This window comes from Bos indicus x Bos taurus, chromosome 8, assembly GCF_003369695.1.
Source record: "Bos indicus x Bos taurus breed Angus x Brahman F1 hybrid chromosome 8, Bos_hybrid_MaternalHap_v2.0, whole genome shotgun sequence".
Taxonomy (NCBI): Eukaryota; Metazoa; Chordata; class Mammalia; order Artiodactyla; family Bovidae; genus Bos; species Bos indicus x Bos taurus.
Genome location: NC_040083.1, coordinates 52281379 through 52295050, shown reverse-complemented (window position 1 = coordinate 52295050; position 13672 = coordinate 52281379). Strand labels below are relative to the sequence as shown.

Genomic DNA, 13672 nt, shown 5'->3' with positions numbered 1-13672 from the left:
GCTTACAAGTAAGTGTCCGGCCAGATGCTCACCTAGACCTCACCAAATGCAGACCACAAAAACCTGTGGCCTTGTTCTCATCTCCAGGCACCAAGCTTTCTCTGAACACTGTATATCCCCTCAATTTGCCTCCTGTCCTACTACTTGTAAAATGAAGACTCTCTTCCCCCTAGAACGAAATAACAAAGCCAACGAGTGTGCAGGATGCCAGGTGACTATAAGACTCACCTCCAACCGGGCAGCCCGCAAGGCCCAGCCTCGATGCACGGGCGACCTATCATCCACCGAGAAAGATGAGAAGTGGGTAGCAGGCTGGGGTGCCTGTGTTTTGCTCGGTATCCAGAAACAGAGCTGCAAGGCAGGGAGGGAAAGAGCTGTGAGGGAGAGCTTCTTCCACCTCAAAAAGCTAATCAACAAAAATTGGAAACATTTGAATCAGAAATTGGGCGCTAGCAACACAAAACCAAAAAGAAACCTAGGAAGGGAATATAATGCGTTCAAGAACAATCACCTGTTTCACCACAGAGCCAGCAGCAGCAGCACGCGTTTTCTAGACGTGGCGTGAAGCATGCAGAGCAAACAGGAAGGTGAGGAAACGCGTGAGGGCTTTGGAGCCCCTAGAGTAGCGTCTCTTTTCCAGTGGTTAGCCCCTAGGATGAGTCATTTAACATCCCGGCGCAGCCTTCTATCTTTATCAGTAAAATGGGGGTAATAAATACCTCTCCGCAGGGCCACGATTAGGCTTATTCGAAGTTAAAGCCTCTGGACCCCAAAGCACAACAGTGAGTAACTGTTCGCGCCCGGCCTCTCCACGCCCGCAGCCGCCAACTCCCGATTCCTGAACTACTACTCGCTACGTGAACCAGGGGGAAAGACAGCAGAAACAAGTGGCTTCCAGGTGATACTGGGCACCAAAGTCCTAGCCCCAGGCTCCCCGAACCGGACGGAAGAGTTGGGTCGAGGCAGGGCGCTCTGCACCACCCCCGGTCCCGGACGCACAAGCTGGAAGCGGATTCCCACCGCGCATCCTCTTTCTCCTGCCCCGGCTCCGCGTCCTCTTTCCCGGAGGAGCTGAACCCACTCGCTGCAGCCGGGCCCTGGTTAAGTGGCGGCTTCCTCTTTCCCGCCTATCCTTCCCATTTCCTCCCCTCCAGCCAGGCAGCCAAGCAGGAGACCTGGTGGGGCGTTGGTTACCTGCAGCGAGCGCCTGGCCCGGAAGACGCTGGAGGGTGCTGGGCAGCACGGGGACGCTCTCGCCCGGCGCTGCTCCGCGCTAGGCTGACTGAGCTCTTGGCGCCGGAGGACCGCGCAGCCGGGCCTCGGGCCGCCCACCCTCGCGCCCGTGCGCCACGCCCCTGGGCCCGCCCCGCTAGGCCCCGCCCAGCGCATCCCTGCTTCGCAGACCTCTGCTGCCGTGGGCCTTCTGGCCCAAGACAGCGCGCCCTCTGGGCATTTCGTTGTCTGGTGGAAGTGCTTGACTCTGCGTGCTTCCTTTTTCTCCTTCCTTAGGTTGACTTGGGTTCTTAGATGGGAGAACCGCTTAAGGACTGAGCACTTGAGTGGGGTCTTCAGAATTTTATACCCCCTTCCTGGGAGGCAGGAACCGCGGGAAGCGCTGTCTTTTCTGATTTTAAAAATAGAGTTTACAACCAAAGGAAAAAAAAAATTCCGGAGGTCTTTATATTGTGTTAAAATTAGGTGTGACCATTGGGTTTGTTTGTTTTCCGTGATGAGAGACGTCTACAGGGTTCTGTGGGTCTCCTGAACACAAGGCCTTTCTGTGTCCCCCAGTTCTTTGATTATAGGAAACAGCCTCCATTCAGCTTCCATGACCTTCCCTGAGTTCCACTGAGCAGATTCAAGCAGTTATTAAGACCAAGGATAAACAATCAAGAGCAGCCCTGGGGCAAGGTCCCTTTTCCTCATCAACAAATACACACACGATATCTTTGAACTGTTCCACAAATACTGAAACACAGTATGTTGCCCAGGAGCATTTAGACCCCAGTGCCGTTAGACCTGAAGGTTGATGATGCTGACTTATCTCACCACCAACCCATCAGAAAAATGCTTGCGAGCTAATCACACCATCTTTGAATAGTTAATGCAAAACTTCTCACTATCCTCCCCAAGTTGGGACATACAGTTTTGAGGGCAGTTAATACACTGTGTCCCTTTTTGCCTGGAAAAGTAATAAAGCGATCCTTTTCTACTTCACCCAAAACTCTGTCTCCAAGATTCAATTAGGCAACAGTGTACAGAGAAGCTGAACTTTTGGCATCATGAGGTTTACTTACTAACAAATTTAGTATTTTAAAAACTCATTACATTCGTGTGTGAGTGTGTGTGCACGCGTGCCAAGTCATGTCTGACTCTTTGGGATTTTAACTCCTGGAGTGCAGGTTATTTATCTTCCTATCACTAATTCACCCAACACATATGCATTGAAATAAATGAAGGAACTAACTGAATACAGTCATTTCCCTACCCACCGGTTCCTGTTGGGGCTGTGGGGTAAAGCTGAGGTGCTGTGAGTGGGTGGGTTTCCCTGTAACAGGAAGTTTGCCTAGTGTTCATCATTCTAATCAAAGGGGGTCACTGCTCAGGGGAGACGCATGAACACAAAGAGAAGGGCTGGTACCCACTGACTCTCTGAGGCTCACCTTCCTGGGCTTTGGACTTGATGGGGTTAGATGCCCTCGGGACAGGGGTGTTTGTATAGATATATCCACACAGAGCAGAAGGTGACAGTTCCAGGTAAGTGGAACATATATTAGCCACTCGGCAGCGCACACAGGTTTCAAGCCAACTCACCTGTCTCTTTTATGGAGACCTGACCTTTTCTCTTCTAGACAATGGAACATTCTGAGAGGACTGCTATGGACTCTCCTCCTCCCCACCCCTGTGCCAGAGCATTGCTAGGCGAAGCAGCAACAAGCAGGCCAGCCATCCTGACAATGGGGGAGTCACTAGTGAGATATTCCTGGGGGGATATAGATCTTGCCTGAGGATATTCCTCCTCCTCCAATAATCTTGGAACATCTTGCTTTAATTTTATTTAGGAATCTTCTTAAAATGCATTATGTGCAAGACCTAGAACAAGGAAAGGGAGCTCCTTGTTCATGAACCTCTAAGCCATGGTTTATATTTTTATCATGGAAACAAAAATCAGAACCCAAAATATCTTCTGCAGATATACACAGCATGTACATATTGGTCAGAGTTAGAGAAAAAGTAATTGCAACTTTTTTTCAATCTATTGCCAATCCAGATGACGTTTTTCACTAAAAGACAAAGTGGTGTTTTAAAATTCCTTAAGTCAAGCCATTGTGAAAGCAATTATACTAAAACTCTAATACTGCATTATGAAATTAAATTCATAAATTTTATTAATTCAGTGTTTGAAACTAAGCCTGTCACTTCCACTAGATTAAACATGTTTCCTCCACCCTCACTTGACCAGTTTTTTTCTTACTGTGCTTTCAGCAAGACTATTTTCAGTTTTTTGGGTTTTTTTTTAATTATCAATACTTAGTATTCCTATTTAGGGAGCAGAATATGCCATCCCAAAACACGTCCCTTTGTCATAAGAGTCATTTTAAACTGGTTATTTTTAAGAAACTTCAAACACAAGAAAAGCTCTAAAACCAAGTTAAAGTTACTCTTGTGTGAAGATATTTTTATATATAAGAGAAATCATATGTGACACCTTTGTAAAGGTGTCTCTCTCCCTGTACTAGGAAGAGGTAGTGTGGAAGTGTTAGTCGCTCAGTCGTGCCCAACTCTTTGCAACCCCATGGACTGTAGCCCCGCAGGTTCCTCTGTCAATGGGCTTCTCCAGGCCAGAATACTGGAGTGGATTGCCATTCCCGTCTCCAGGAGAACTTCCCAACCCAGGGACCGAACCCAGGTTTCCCGTGTTGCAGGAGGATTCTTTACCCTCTGAGCCACCAAGGAAGCCCTACTAGGAAGAGAGAGAATGACAAACCTCTAAAAATTCTTATCAAAGCATCACAACACTCCTTTTGTTCACTGTGCTTTTTTTTTTTTGATGACTATCTAAAGTGACTATGCCCTACCCCGCCCACATCTTCTTTCATCTTTAGCTGAAGATGGTATTTAAGGTGAGGGCTTAAACCATTTGGGAAAATTACTCAATTTTACCAGGCCTTTCCCAGTAAAGTGTAAGATACACAGCCAATTTTGAAGTCTTAATATGAAAAAAAAAATTTAGTATCTCATTTAAATGTATTAAAAAATATTAATTATAGGTTGAAATGACAGTATTTTGGATATATTGTTTATAAAAGTATTTAAACATTTTGAATTAAAAGAGCAGAAGAGTGAATACAATTTGTTGCTAGTGTTACTGAACCAAACTTGAGTCTACTCACCTATTTTGCAGCAAAATCAATTTACTGACACCAGTTTTGGTGAAGGAATGCACAGCATTTATTCTCAGGGTGCCAAGCAAGGAAAACTGGCAGCCCATGATCAAAACTCTCAGACTCCCTGACAGCCTTCAGGGCGGGGCTTTTAAAGAAACCATTTTGGGTGAGGGTTGCAGCTCATGGACTTTTTTCTGACTGGTCAGTGGTGCTGTTTCCAGAATCTTTATCATCAACATTCTGGTTCCCACTAGTCTGGGGTCTACTGTTTCTGGTCAGCTTGTAGACAGCATCCTGGGTGGGTGGGGGTCTTAGAGGTTCTTGACGACAACTCAAAGATATGTATCAGATGGTTCTTTGTATCCCTTGAGGAGGAACTGGGACTTTGTTTTATTGTTGCATGCTGTAGTGTTGCACTATTGCTTTTTGCCTGCTTTCCCTCTGTTTCTGCATTCCCTCACTTTCCTAACTGATAACTGCTTGAGTCTGCTCTTTGGCATACAGGACTAAAGCCTTTTTCTACAAACGAGAAACAAGCAACATGGAAGGGTTTTTGTACCTGGGAAGGTCCCACAGGGTGGTGATCAGTTTCAATCCCCCCTTTGCTTGATACTCTTCGATCTTGAGGGGAACAGGGGCATGACAAGAAAGAGAATAAAGTTTTGAATAGAGAGGTTAGTCATAAATTTGACAAGGGAACTCATTTTTAGGGGGCTTGGTTTCACTAGCATTACAGTTGCAACTTTGAATATATATTGCCAAGCAACGCTAGTTCTGTTGCCTAACACAATTTGCATAGTTTGTTCAGTTATATTGTGAACACTGATGAATTGATCATCTGACTTAATGTGTAGTATTCTTGTGTTAGGAAAATTCATTTCAAGATCCAGATAGTGAATTTATAAATTAATTTTTAGAATATATCTTTGTCAGTTGGATGTGGCATATATCCTATGGATATAATCCACTTATTCTTAATTATCACAATAATTTATAATCCATCATAAATCTATACAAGTTCAGAAAGTATTTCTGGATCTCTTAGGGGTTATAGCAGTTATTTTTATAGAGAATTTAAGAATTTAAGGAATTAAACATATAATGGAGGATTGAAAAAGCAGAAAGGGAAACATGGGCAGTGACAAAGAGATGCCCATAACTGAGGGGAGCAGCCGCCACTGGTGGAGCTGGAGCGAGAAGTGTGGCGTTATCAGAAACTAAGAGCTGGAACAACGTTATGTGGCAGCCTGGATGGGAGGGGAGTCTGGGGAGGAATGGATACATGTGCGTGTATGGCTGAGTGCCTTTGCTGTTCACCTGAAACTGTCACAACGCTGTTAATCGGCTAGACTCCAGTACAAAACAAAACGTGAAACAAGAAGAAACTAAGAGCTGGGAGAATGCGCCTGAGGAGCAGCACTCAGACCTCTGAGGTTGGGGAGGGGAGGACCCAGCTGGGCACGCTACTTCTGAAGGCAAGTGTTGAGGCTGGAAGAGAGGGTAGATTAAAAATTGGAAAATTGGAACCAACTGCCGCAGCCGGGTAAAAGAGCCGCTGCTTGGTGACACTGGTGGGAATGATTACCTGAATTGTTTTTCCTCACTGACCAAATATCAAGGAGCAAATCCCTTCTCCCTCCACCAGCTCTCTGCTCTGCTCGAGCGCCCCCTATTGGCAAAACCTTGCAGGAAAAGTCGTTGGCTTTGTCACACCCACAGCATCCCAGAAGAGTACAGAAGAGTGGGCTTGAGTCACAAGATAACACCTTAATAACCAGCATGAGGAGTAAACTCATAATTACAATTTTCAACTATCCTAATGTTATAGATTCAGGGTAGGTAGGTAGGTTTAGTCACTCAGTCATGTCCAACTCTTGCAACCCCATGGACTGTAGCCCACCAGGCTCCTCTGTCCCTTGGATTTCCCAGGCAAGAACACTGGAGTGAATTGCCATTTCCTTCTCCAGGGGATCTTCCTGAGCCAGGGATCAAACCCAAGTCTCCTGACTGAGCCACATCTTAATAACCAGCACGAGGAGTAAACTCATAATTACAAGCTATAACTATTCTAATATTATAGATGCAGGGAAGTGCTTATAAACAGAGCTGTTACAGTGATGACACTTCTGATACATTTTTTTAAATATAATAAAACTGATTAAAAGCACAACTCAAATAAGGAGACAGTATTAAACTTAACTCAAACCCTGTGCTCTCGAAAGACAGTGGAGGTTTAAAAGAAAAAACAAACCGTCATCCCCACACCATTTTGTGTTCCAGGAAACAGCTTACTGCAAAGAACCACCACCTTTCCTCAAGTAACTTAGATAAAACTCACCCAGAACTCCCTATGATAAGACCAGACACAGAATCCTCCAAATTCCCTTCTTTGTTTCGTAAAATCAGTAGCTGAACTGTTTTTCCTACTTACCTATCTGGACAAAATGCCTGCCCACTTGACTTTAGTTAGGCATTCTTCTTTTCCCAGTTTTTCTTTCATTTACCCTCTACTAAGCTAACATTGAGAGGCAGGAAAAAACCCTAATTGCCCCTACCAAGAAGCCCCTTCCTGGGAATTCCCTACAGGTCCAGGAGTTAGGGCTCCATGCTTCCACTGGAAGGGCATGGGTTAAATCCCTGGCTGGGGAGCGAAGAGTCTGCATGCCACCTGATGGACGTTGGGGGATGGAAGGGGAGCCCCTTCCTTTCCTGACCTCAAGGAAAACTTTTCCTGGTCAGTTGCCTGGTCAAGACAGCTGTTCCTCTCACTCTTTCATTCTAGCCCTGTTGACTCTCCCATGAAAGAAAGGCTCTTTGCTGCCTGACCTTTCAAAAGCTTGTAGAGCTTATAAATGGAGTACTCTCCATTATAATCTCCCCTCCCCCTAGTGCAATAAACCCCTTTTCTGAATTGCAATAATCCTTTTGAGTAAAGTCTCCCCTTACCAAACCTGGAATTGGTTTCTGTTTGACAGTATTCTGGTGCTATGACTTGGCTCAAAAACTATGGGCCTCTACCTACAAAGGTAGAGATTCGAGGCAACTTTGGTGAGTTCAGGAAACCTTGGTAAATTCAGGTCTTGAGCCAGCGCTCTGGATTTCTTTGTTGTGCATGCTAAGTCGCTTCAGTTGCGTCCAATTCTTTGCAACCCCATATACTGTAGCCCACCCGGCTCCTCTGTCCATAGGATTCTCCATGCAAGGATGCTGGAGTGGGCTGCCATTTCCTTCTCCAAGGGGAGCTTCCTGACCCAGGGATTGAATCCATGCCTCTTTTGTCTCCTGCACTGGCAGGTGGGTTCTTTACCACTAGTGCCACCTGGGAAGCCTCTCTTGTTTGTTTGTTTGTTTGTTTTAATTAATTAATTTTAATTGAAGGCTAATTACTTTACAATATTGTAGTGGTTTTTGCCATACATTTACATGAATCAACCGTGGGTTGAACCACAGTAAAGTTACTTTTATTCTTTCCAACAAAAAGAGAGTCTTTGCTTGTTACAATTCAGTTTAATATCTTCAAAAATGGCAACCTTTACCAAAAGCAATTTAGAACTTCAGAGGCTTCTTTGGCAAACATGGGATCTTGCCAAATTCTCCCTTCCCATCATTCCCCCATTCCCTTTTATCATTGGAACCTTCTCTTCAGCTTCCTTGAATCCTTTGATCTGTCCCCCTTCAATGCCCATATCTCCTCCAACCCCATCCACCGTATGGGACCCCTCCCTACCCATCGCAGGCCCTCAAATCCTTACCTCTTAAGAGTTGGGCCCCTTCTGTTCTGCTCACCTCCTCTTCACTCCATTGGTGAAGGAAGGACCTCCTGTCCTAAAGAGAACCAGACGGTCAAAGACATGACACCTGGTATTAGACAGGTGAGACTGATAGAAATTTATTAGTAGGCTCAGCTGGGGAAGGAGAATACAGCATGTCATTCAGGACCTCCTGGGAGTTACACTCACCATCAGAGTGAATCAGCAGGGCCTGTGAGAGGCAGGCTCTGTGGCAGAGACACAAGTGATGGTGACCCTTGGTTTCCGTGGGAATATGTGATATCTTATTTAAGTAATTGTGTGGGCTGGCAGGGAGGTAAGACTCCTCCCTGAGGAGTCAGCAGAGCATCTGGTCTGGCTGATAGGGGAACTAGCTGAGTGGAGACGAAAGCAGGGGAACTCAGGGTGAGGCCCTTGAGTATCAAGGCAGCACAGGGAACGTCAGGCCTTCAAGTACACCCTCCTCCCATCAGGGGCTCTTGAGGGCCTCAGGGAGCCCAACGGTAACACTTGCCTGAAAAAAAGTCATTGGAAACAGACTGGATATTTTAGCTACTCACATAGGCTTTGGAGGCACACGGATGACCACTTGATCTTTCCTTGGTCCCTTTCCCCAAATTTAGTCCACAGACTCCATAAGATTACACATCAGGGCAGAGGAAATCTTAAAGGTCTGCTTTACCAACATGCATGGTGATGCTTAAGCCTCATATTGAGCAAGTAATTCTTGGCTAGAAACACAACTGTGGTCAAAATATAGAGGTGGGAAAAAGATGAGAGCTGCACACCCACTTACATGAACCAGTGAGTTGAAACGTTGACATTGAAGCTGTAAACTTTCTATTTGTGCCTGTCTCTATTTGCATGTATATGTGTACATACATAAAAGAATATATGTATTATCTGTGTTAGCTATGTGCTCAGTTGCTTTAGTCATGTCCAGTTCTTTGCAATGCTATGGACTGTAGCCCATTATAGACTACAAGGCCATATCTTGTCTATGGCTTTCTCTAGAAAAGAATCTTGGAGTGGGTTACCCTGCCATCCTCCAGGGGATCTTCCTGACCCAGAAATCAAACCCGCATCTCTTGTGTCTCCTGCTTTGTAGGTGGATTCTTTACCAATAGTGCCACCTGGAAAGTCCATATATGTTTATGCATATACTACTTTCCTAAATACAGATGGTATTACCAAATTAGATGATAAAATCCCTTAAATGTCCTCAGTTCTGACTGACGTAGAAATAAGTTAGTGCTTATGTAAATTAAATATTCCTAAAATTCCCAGAAATTAAAGAAATTGAACTTCTAATATATTTATCCCTAATACTTCTAAAATGAAATTTTCATACTCAGGTGACTGCAGCCATGAAATTAAAAGATGCTTACTCCTTGGAAGGAAAGTTATGACCAACCTAGATAGCATATTCAAAAGCAGAGACATTACTTTGCCAACAAAGGTTCGTCTAGTCAAGGCTATGGTTTTTCCTGTGGTCATGTATGGATGTGAGAGTTGGACTGTGAAGAAGGCTGAGCGCTGCAGAATTGATGCTTTTAAACTGTGGTTTTGGAGAAGACTCTTGAGAGTCCCTTGGACTGCAAGGAGATCCAACCAGTCCATTCTGAAGGAGATCAGCCCTGGGATTTCTTTGGAAGGAATGATGCTAAAGCTGAAACTCCAGTACTTTGGCCACCTCATGTGAAGAGTTGACTCATTGGAAAAGACTCTGATGCTGGGAGGGATTGGGGGCAGGAGGAGAAGGGGATGACAGAGGATGAGATGGCTGGATGGCATCACTGACTCGATGGACGTGAGTCTGAGTGAACTCCGGGAGTTGGTGAGGGACAGGGAGGCCTGGCGTGCTGCGATTCATGGGGTCGCAAAGAGTCGGACACGACTGAGCAACTGATCTGATCTGATCTGATCTGAAGAGTACTTTCAAGGTACTTCTGCAGAAACTATCCCAAATATTTAAAGAATTCAGGTTCACATAATTTAGGTAAATATTTGGAAAATAACACTAGCCTGATATTGTCAGTTTAATAAAAGTTTTTAATAAAAACTTGTCTTCTGAGTTATCATCATCAAGCATAAAAAAAGCACACATTTTTTATTCTATTTGGACACATTCTTCCTAAAATTATCTAGATTTTCTGATTAAAAAGCTAACATTATTGGAAAAGTCTCTGATGCTGAGAAAGGTTGAGAGCAGAAGAATAAGAGGGCGTCAGAGGATGAGATGGCTGAATGGCATCACTATGGATGTGAACTTGGGCAAACTTCAGAAGATGGGAAGAGACAGGGAGGCCTGGCTTGCTGTAGTCCATGGGGTTGCAAAGAGTTAGACGTGACTGGGGGACTGAAAAACAAAAATATCTACTATATGTTTGTGGTAGTGGTGTAGTCACTAAGTCCTTTTCGATTCTTTACAATCCTATGGACTGTAGCCAGCCAGACTCCTCCTCTCCAGGCAAGAATACTGGAGTGGGTTGCCATGCCCTCCTCCAGAGGATATTCCTGACCCAGGGATCAAAGGAAACATATGGCTATAGAAAAAAGTTTTGAAATGTATATTCTTTAGCTTGGCTAGTCAGCTACAATATGGCAATATATAAAAGTTTGCAGTTATTTACATCATAGTTCTGTCTGTAAGTGTATTATTAAATAGTTTTCTAAGGCTACACTAACCAAGTATCAGAGACTGGCTGGCTTAACCAACAGCACTTTATTTTCTTACAGTTCTGGAGGCTGGAGGCCCCTAGGCTTGACACAAGTCAAAGTGTTAGCAAAGTTGATATCTTCTGAAACCTCTGTCCTTAGCTTGTAGATTATTGTCTTCTCCCTCTGTCTTCCTATAGGGACCCTGTCTGTATCGGATTAGGACCTACTCTAATGACCTCATTTAACTTACTATTTGAAGACCCTATTTCCAAATACAGTCATATATGGGGACACTTAGGTGTTAGGTCTAAAATATATGAATTTTAAAAGAACATAATTCAGCCCATAATTCATGGCATCCGGTCCCATCACTTCATGGCAAATAGATGGGGAAACAGTGGAAACAGTGGCTGACTATATTTTTGGGGGCTCCAAAATCACTGCAGATGGTGACGGCAGCCATGAAATAAAAAGACGCTTACTCCTTGGAAGGAAAGTTATGACCAACCTAGATAGCATATTCAAAAGCAGAGACATTACTTTGTCAATAAAGGTCCATCTAGTCAAGGCTATGGTTTTTCCAGTAGTCATGTATGGATGTGAGAGTTGGACTATAAAGAAAGCTGAGCACTGAAGAATTGACGCTTTTGAACTGTGGTGTTGGAGAAGACTCTTGAGAGTCCCTTGGACTGCAAGGAGATCCAACCAGTCCATCCTAAAGGAAATCAGTCCTGGGTGTTCATTGGAAGGACTGATGTTTAAGCTGAATCTCCAATATTTTGGCCACCTGATGTGAAGAGCTGACTCATTTGAAAAGACCCTGATGTTGGGAAAGATTGAAGGCAGGAGGAGAAGGGGACAACAGAGGATGAGATGGTTAGATGGCATCACCAACTCAATGGACATGAGTTTGGGTAAACTCCGGGAGTTGGTGATGGACAGGGAGGCCTGGCATGCTGCAATTCATGGGGTCGCAAAGAATCGGACATGACTGAGCAACTGAACTGAACTGAATTCAGCCCATAACAGTGGGTGAGACTCTACTTGGAGGAATACTACCAGAAAGAGACAACTTTGTATGTAAGGTCTACAGGATATATTTTTTTTAAGAAAGGGAAAGTAATTTTGCCTAGAAGATAAACATTTTAGATCTTATCATAGTAACTTCCTGTGCCTTGGGTTGACTTTATCATGTTCTTGATTATGTAAAAGAAAAACAAAGTTGATTCACTTTTGAAAGAGCCATGGTTCTTTAGAGCCATGTTACCTCCTATATTTACTTTTAAAATCTTCTATTGCTACTGCAGGCAGATAGCATATAGGTCCCCTGGAAGAAGAGAACCAGACATAGCTCTCTTGACATATCGAAGACAATGTATCAGTTGTAAAGACTCCCAGTTCTTTTTTGAAGGTAAAGATTAGTCTGAAAGACATTTTTGAGGAGTTCTGTGGAACCCAACACCCTGGAACACTAAGGGCTAACTGGAACCTAAGAAATGTTATCGTTGACTTCACTGACTCTCCTAGATCTCAATCAACTGGAGCCTGGACTCTGTCAACCTTTACCCCACTCTATGCCGAATTCTCCTGTGTTCAAGACCCTTCATGAATATGCATGTACCCTTAACTTAAAACTTTCCCAATTTTTTAAAAATTTATTTTTGGTTGTGCTGGGTCTTGGTTGATGGGCAGGCATTTCTCTAGTTGTAATGATTGGGGCCTACCCTCTAGCTGCTGTGTGAGGGTTTCTCATTGTGGTGGCTCCTCTTGTTGGGGAGCACAGGCTCTAGGGCACGTGGAGTTCAGTAGTTGAAGCACATGGGCTCAGTAGCTGAGGCTTCCGGGCTCCACAGCACAGGCTCAATAGTTGTGGTGCATGGGCTTAGTTACTGCACGGCATGTGGGATCTTCCCAGATCAGAGGTCGAACCCATGTCTGTGGCATTGGCAGGTGGATTCTTTACCACTGAGCCACCAGGGAAGCCCTCCTGCTTTTACCGTTCAGGGAGACACTTCTTTGGGAAACATCCTCGGGTTTTCTCCTTACTTGTTGCAAGTAATAAATCCTTCCTTCTGCTCTTGGGCTTGATTGTGTCTTTTGGCTCCACATCCACCAAGAGGCAAACCCTATTTTCAGGTAAAACCCCTTTGATTTTTGGATTGACTTCATTCTTACATTGCCACATAAACAAATTTTCTTGCTTCTTGCATTATTTTTGTCATGAATTCTCATCAGATCTTCCACTTTTGAAAATTACCAGGTATAAGTTAACCCTGGTCATTCTAAGTGTTTCATCATCTACAGATAGTTCTTTTTGTTTTACTTTGATGCTTCTTTAAACGTGCCTACAAATCAGTTACAGGTCAGAGTGTTTTGTCTTCTGCAGAGAAGGACTATCCCAGAGACCCAGGGAAAAGAACTCTGCCAACTGAGCAATCCTGTGCACAGACTTCCAATGGTATCATTTAAGTGCCTTTGAGGATATACTAGTGGAATGAGTCGAGATTTCCAGAACTCTAGAGAAGCAGATGCATTCATGAGATTGCAAACCAAGATCAATCAGAACATTAATTACTTAAGACTGAATGAAGATCTGATAAAAGATGATTCTGAGTTTTATTTAAAATATTACTGATTCCCCAATATTCTATTTTTTCTGGATATACAGAACCTCTTTCTCTTTTCCCTTAAGCTATCTCTAACTCATAACAATTTAGTAGACTACATTTTTATAAACAGAAATGAAATTTAGGGACTTTTCTGGTGCTCTAATGGTTAAGTCTACACACTGCCAAGGCAGGAAACAGGGATTTGATCCCTGGTCAGGAAACTAAAATCCCACATGCCATGCAG

The 13672-nt window shown here is 44.0% G+C and overlaps 1 protein-coding gene across 11 annotated transcripts in view; it reads right to left on the bottom strand.

The window, feature by feature from the left end:
- The window catches only part of GCNT1 (glucosaminyl (N-acetyl) transferase 1), a 175982-nt gene extending 167550 nt beyond the window's left edge, over positions 1 to 8432 (bottom strand). For 3 of the 11 annotated variants that reach the window (XM_027549504.1, XM_027549505.1, XM_027549510.1), the window contains exons 1-2: positions 1195 to 1306; positions 229 to 351 (exon numbers count right to left, since the gene is read on the bottom strand). Coding sequence is in view for 2 of the 11 variants with exons in the window: in XM_027549514.1 (XP_027405315.1) it covers positions 229 to 351; positions 1195 to 1389 (318 nt within the window). In the remaining 9 variants the exon portion in view is untranslated. Of the gene's footprint in view, positions 1 to 228; positions 352 to 1194; positions 1405 to 4947; positions 5010 to 8140; positions 8306 to 8347 lie in introns of those variants that run through there. The other 8 variants (XM_027549507.1, XM_027549513.1, XR_003512270.1 and 5 more) reach the window with 5 other exon arrangements.
- Positions 8433 to 13672: the final 5240 nt, after the last annotated feature.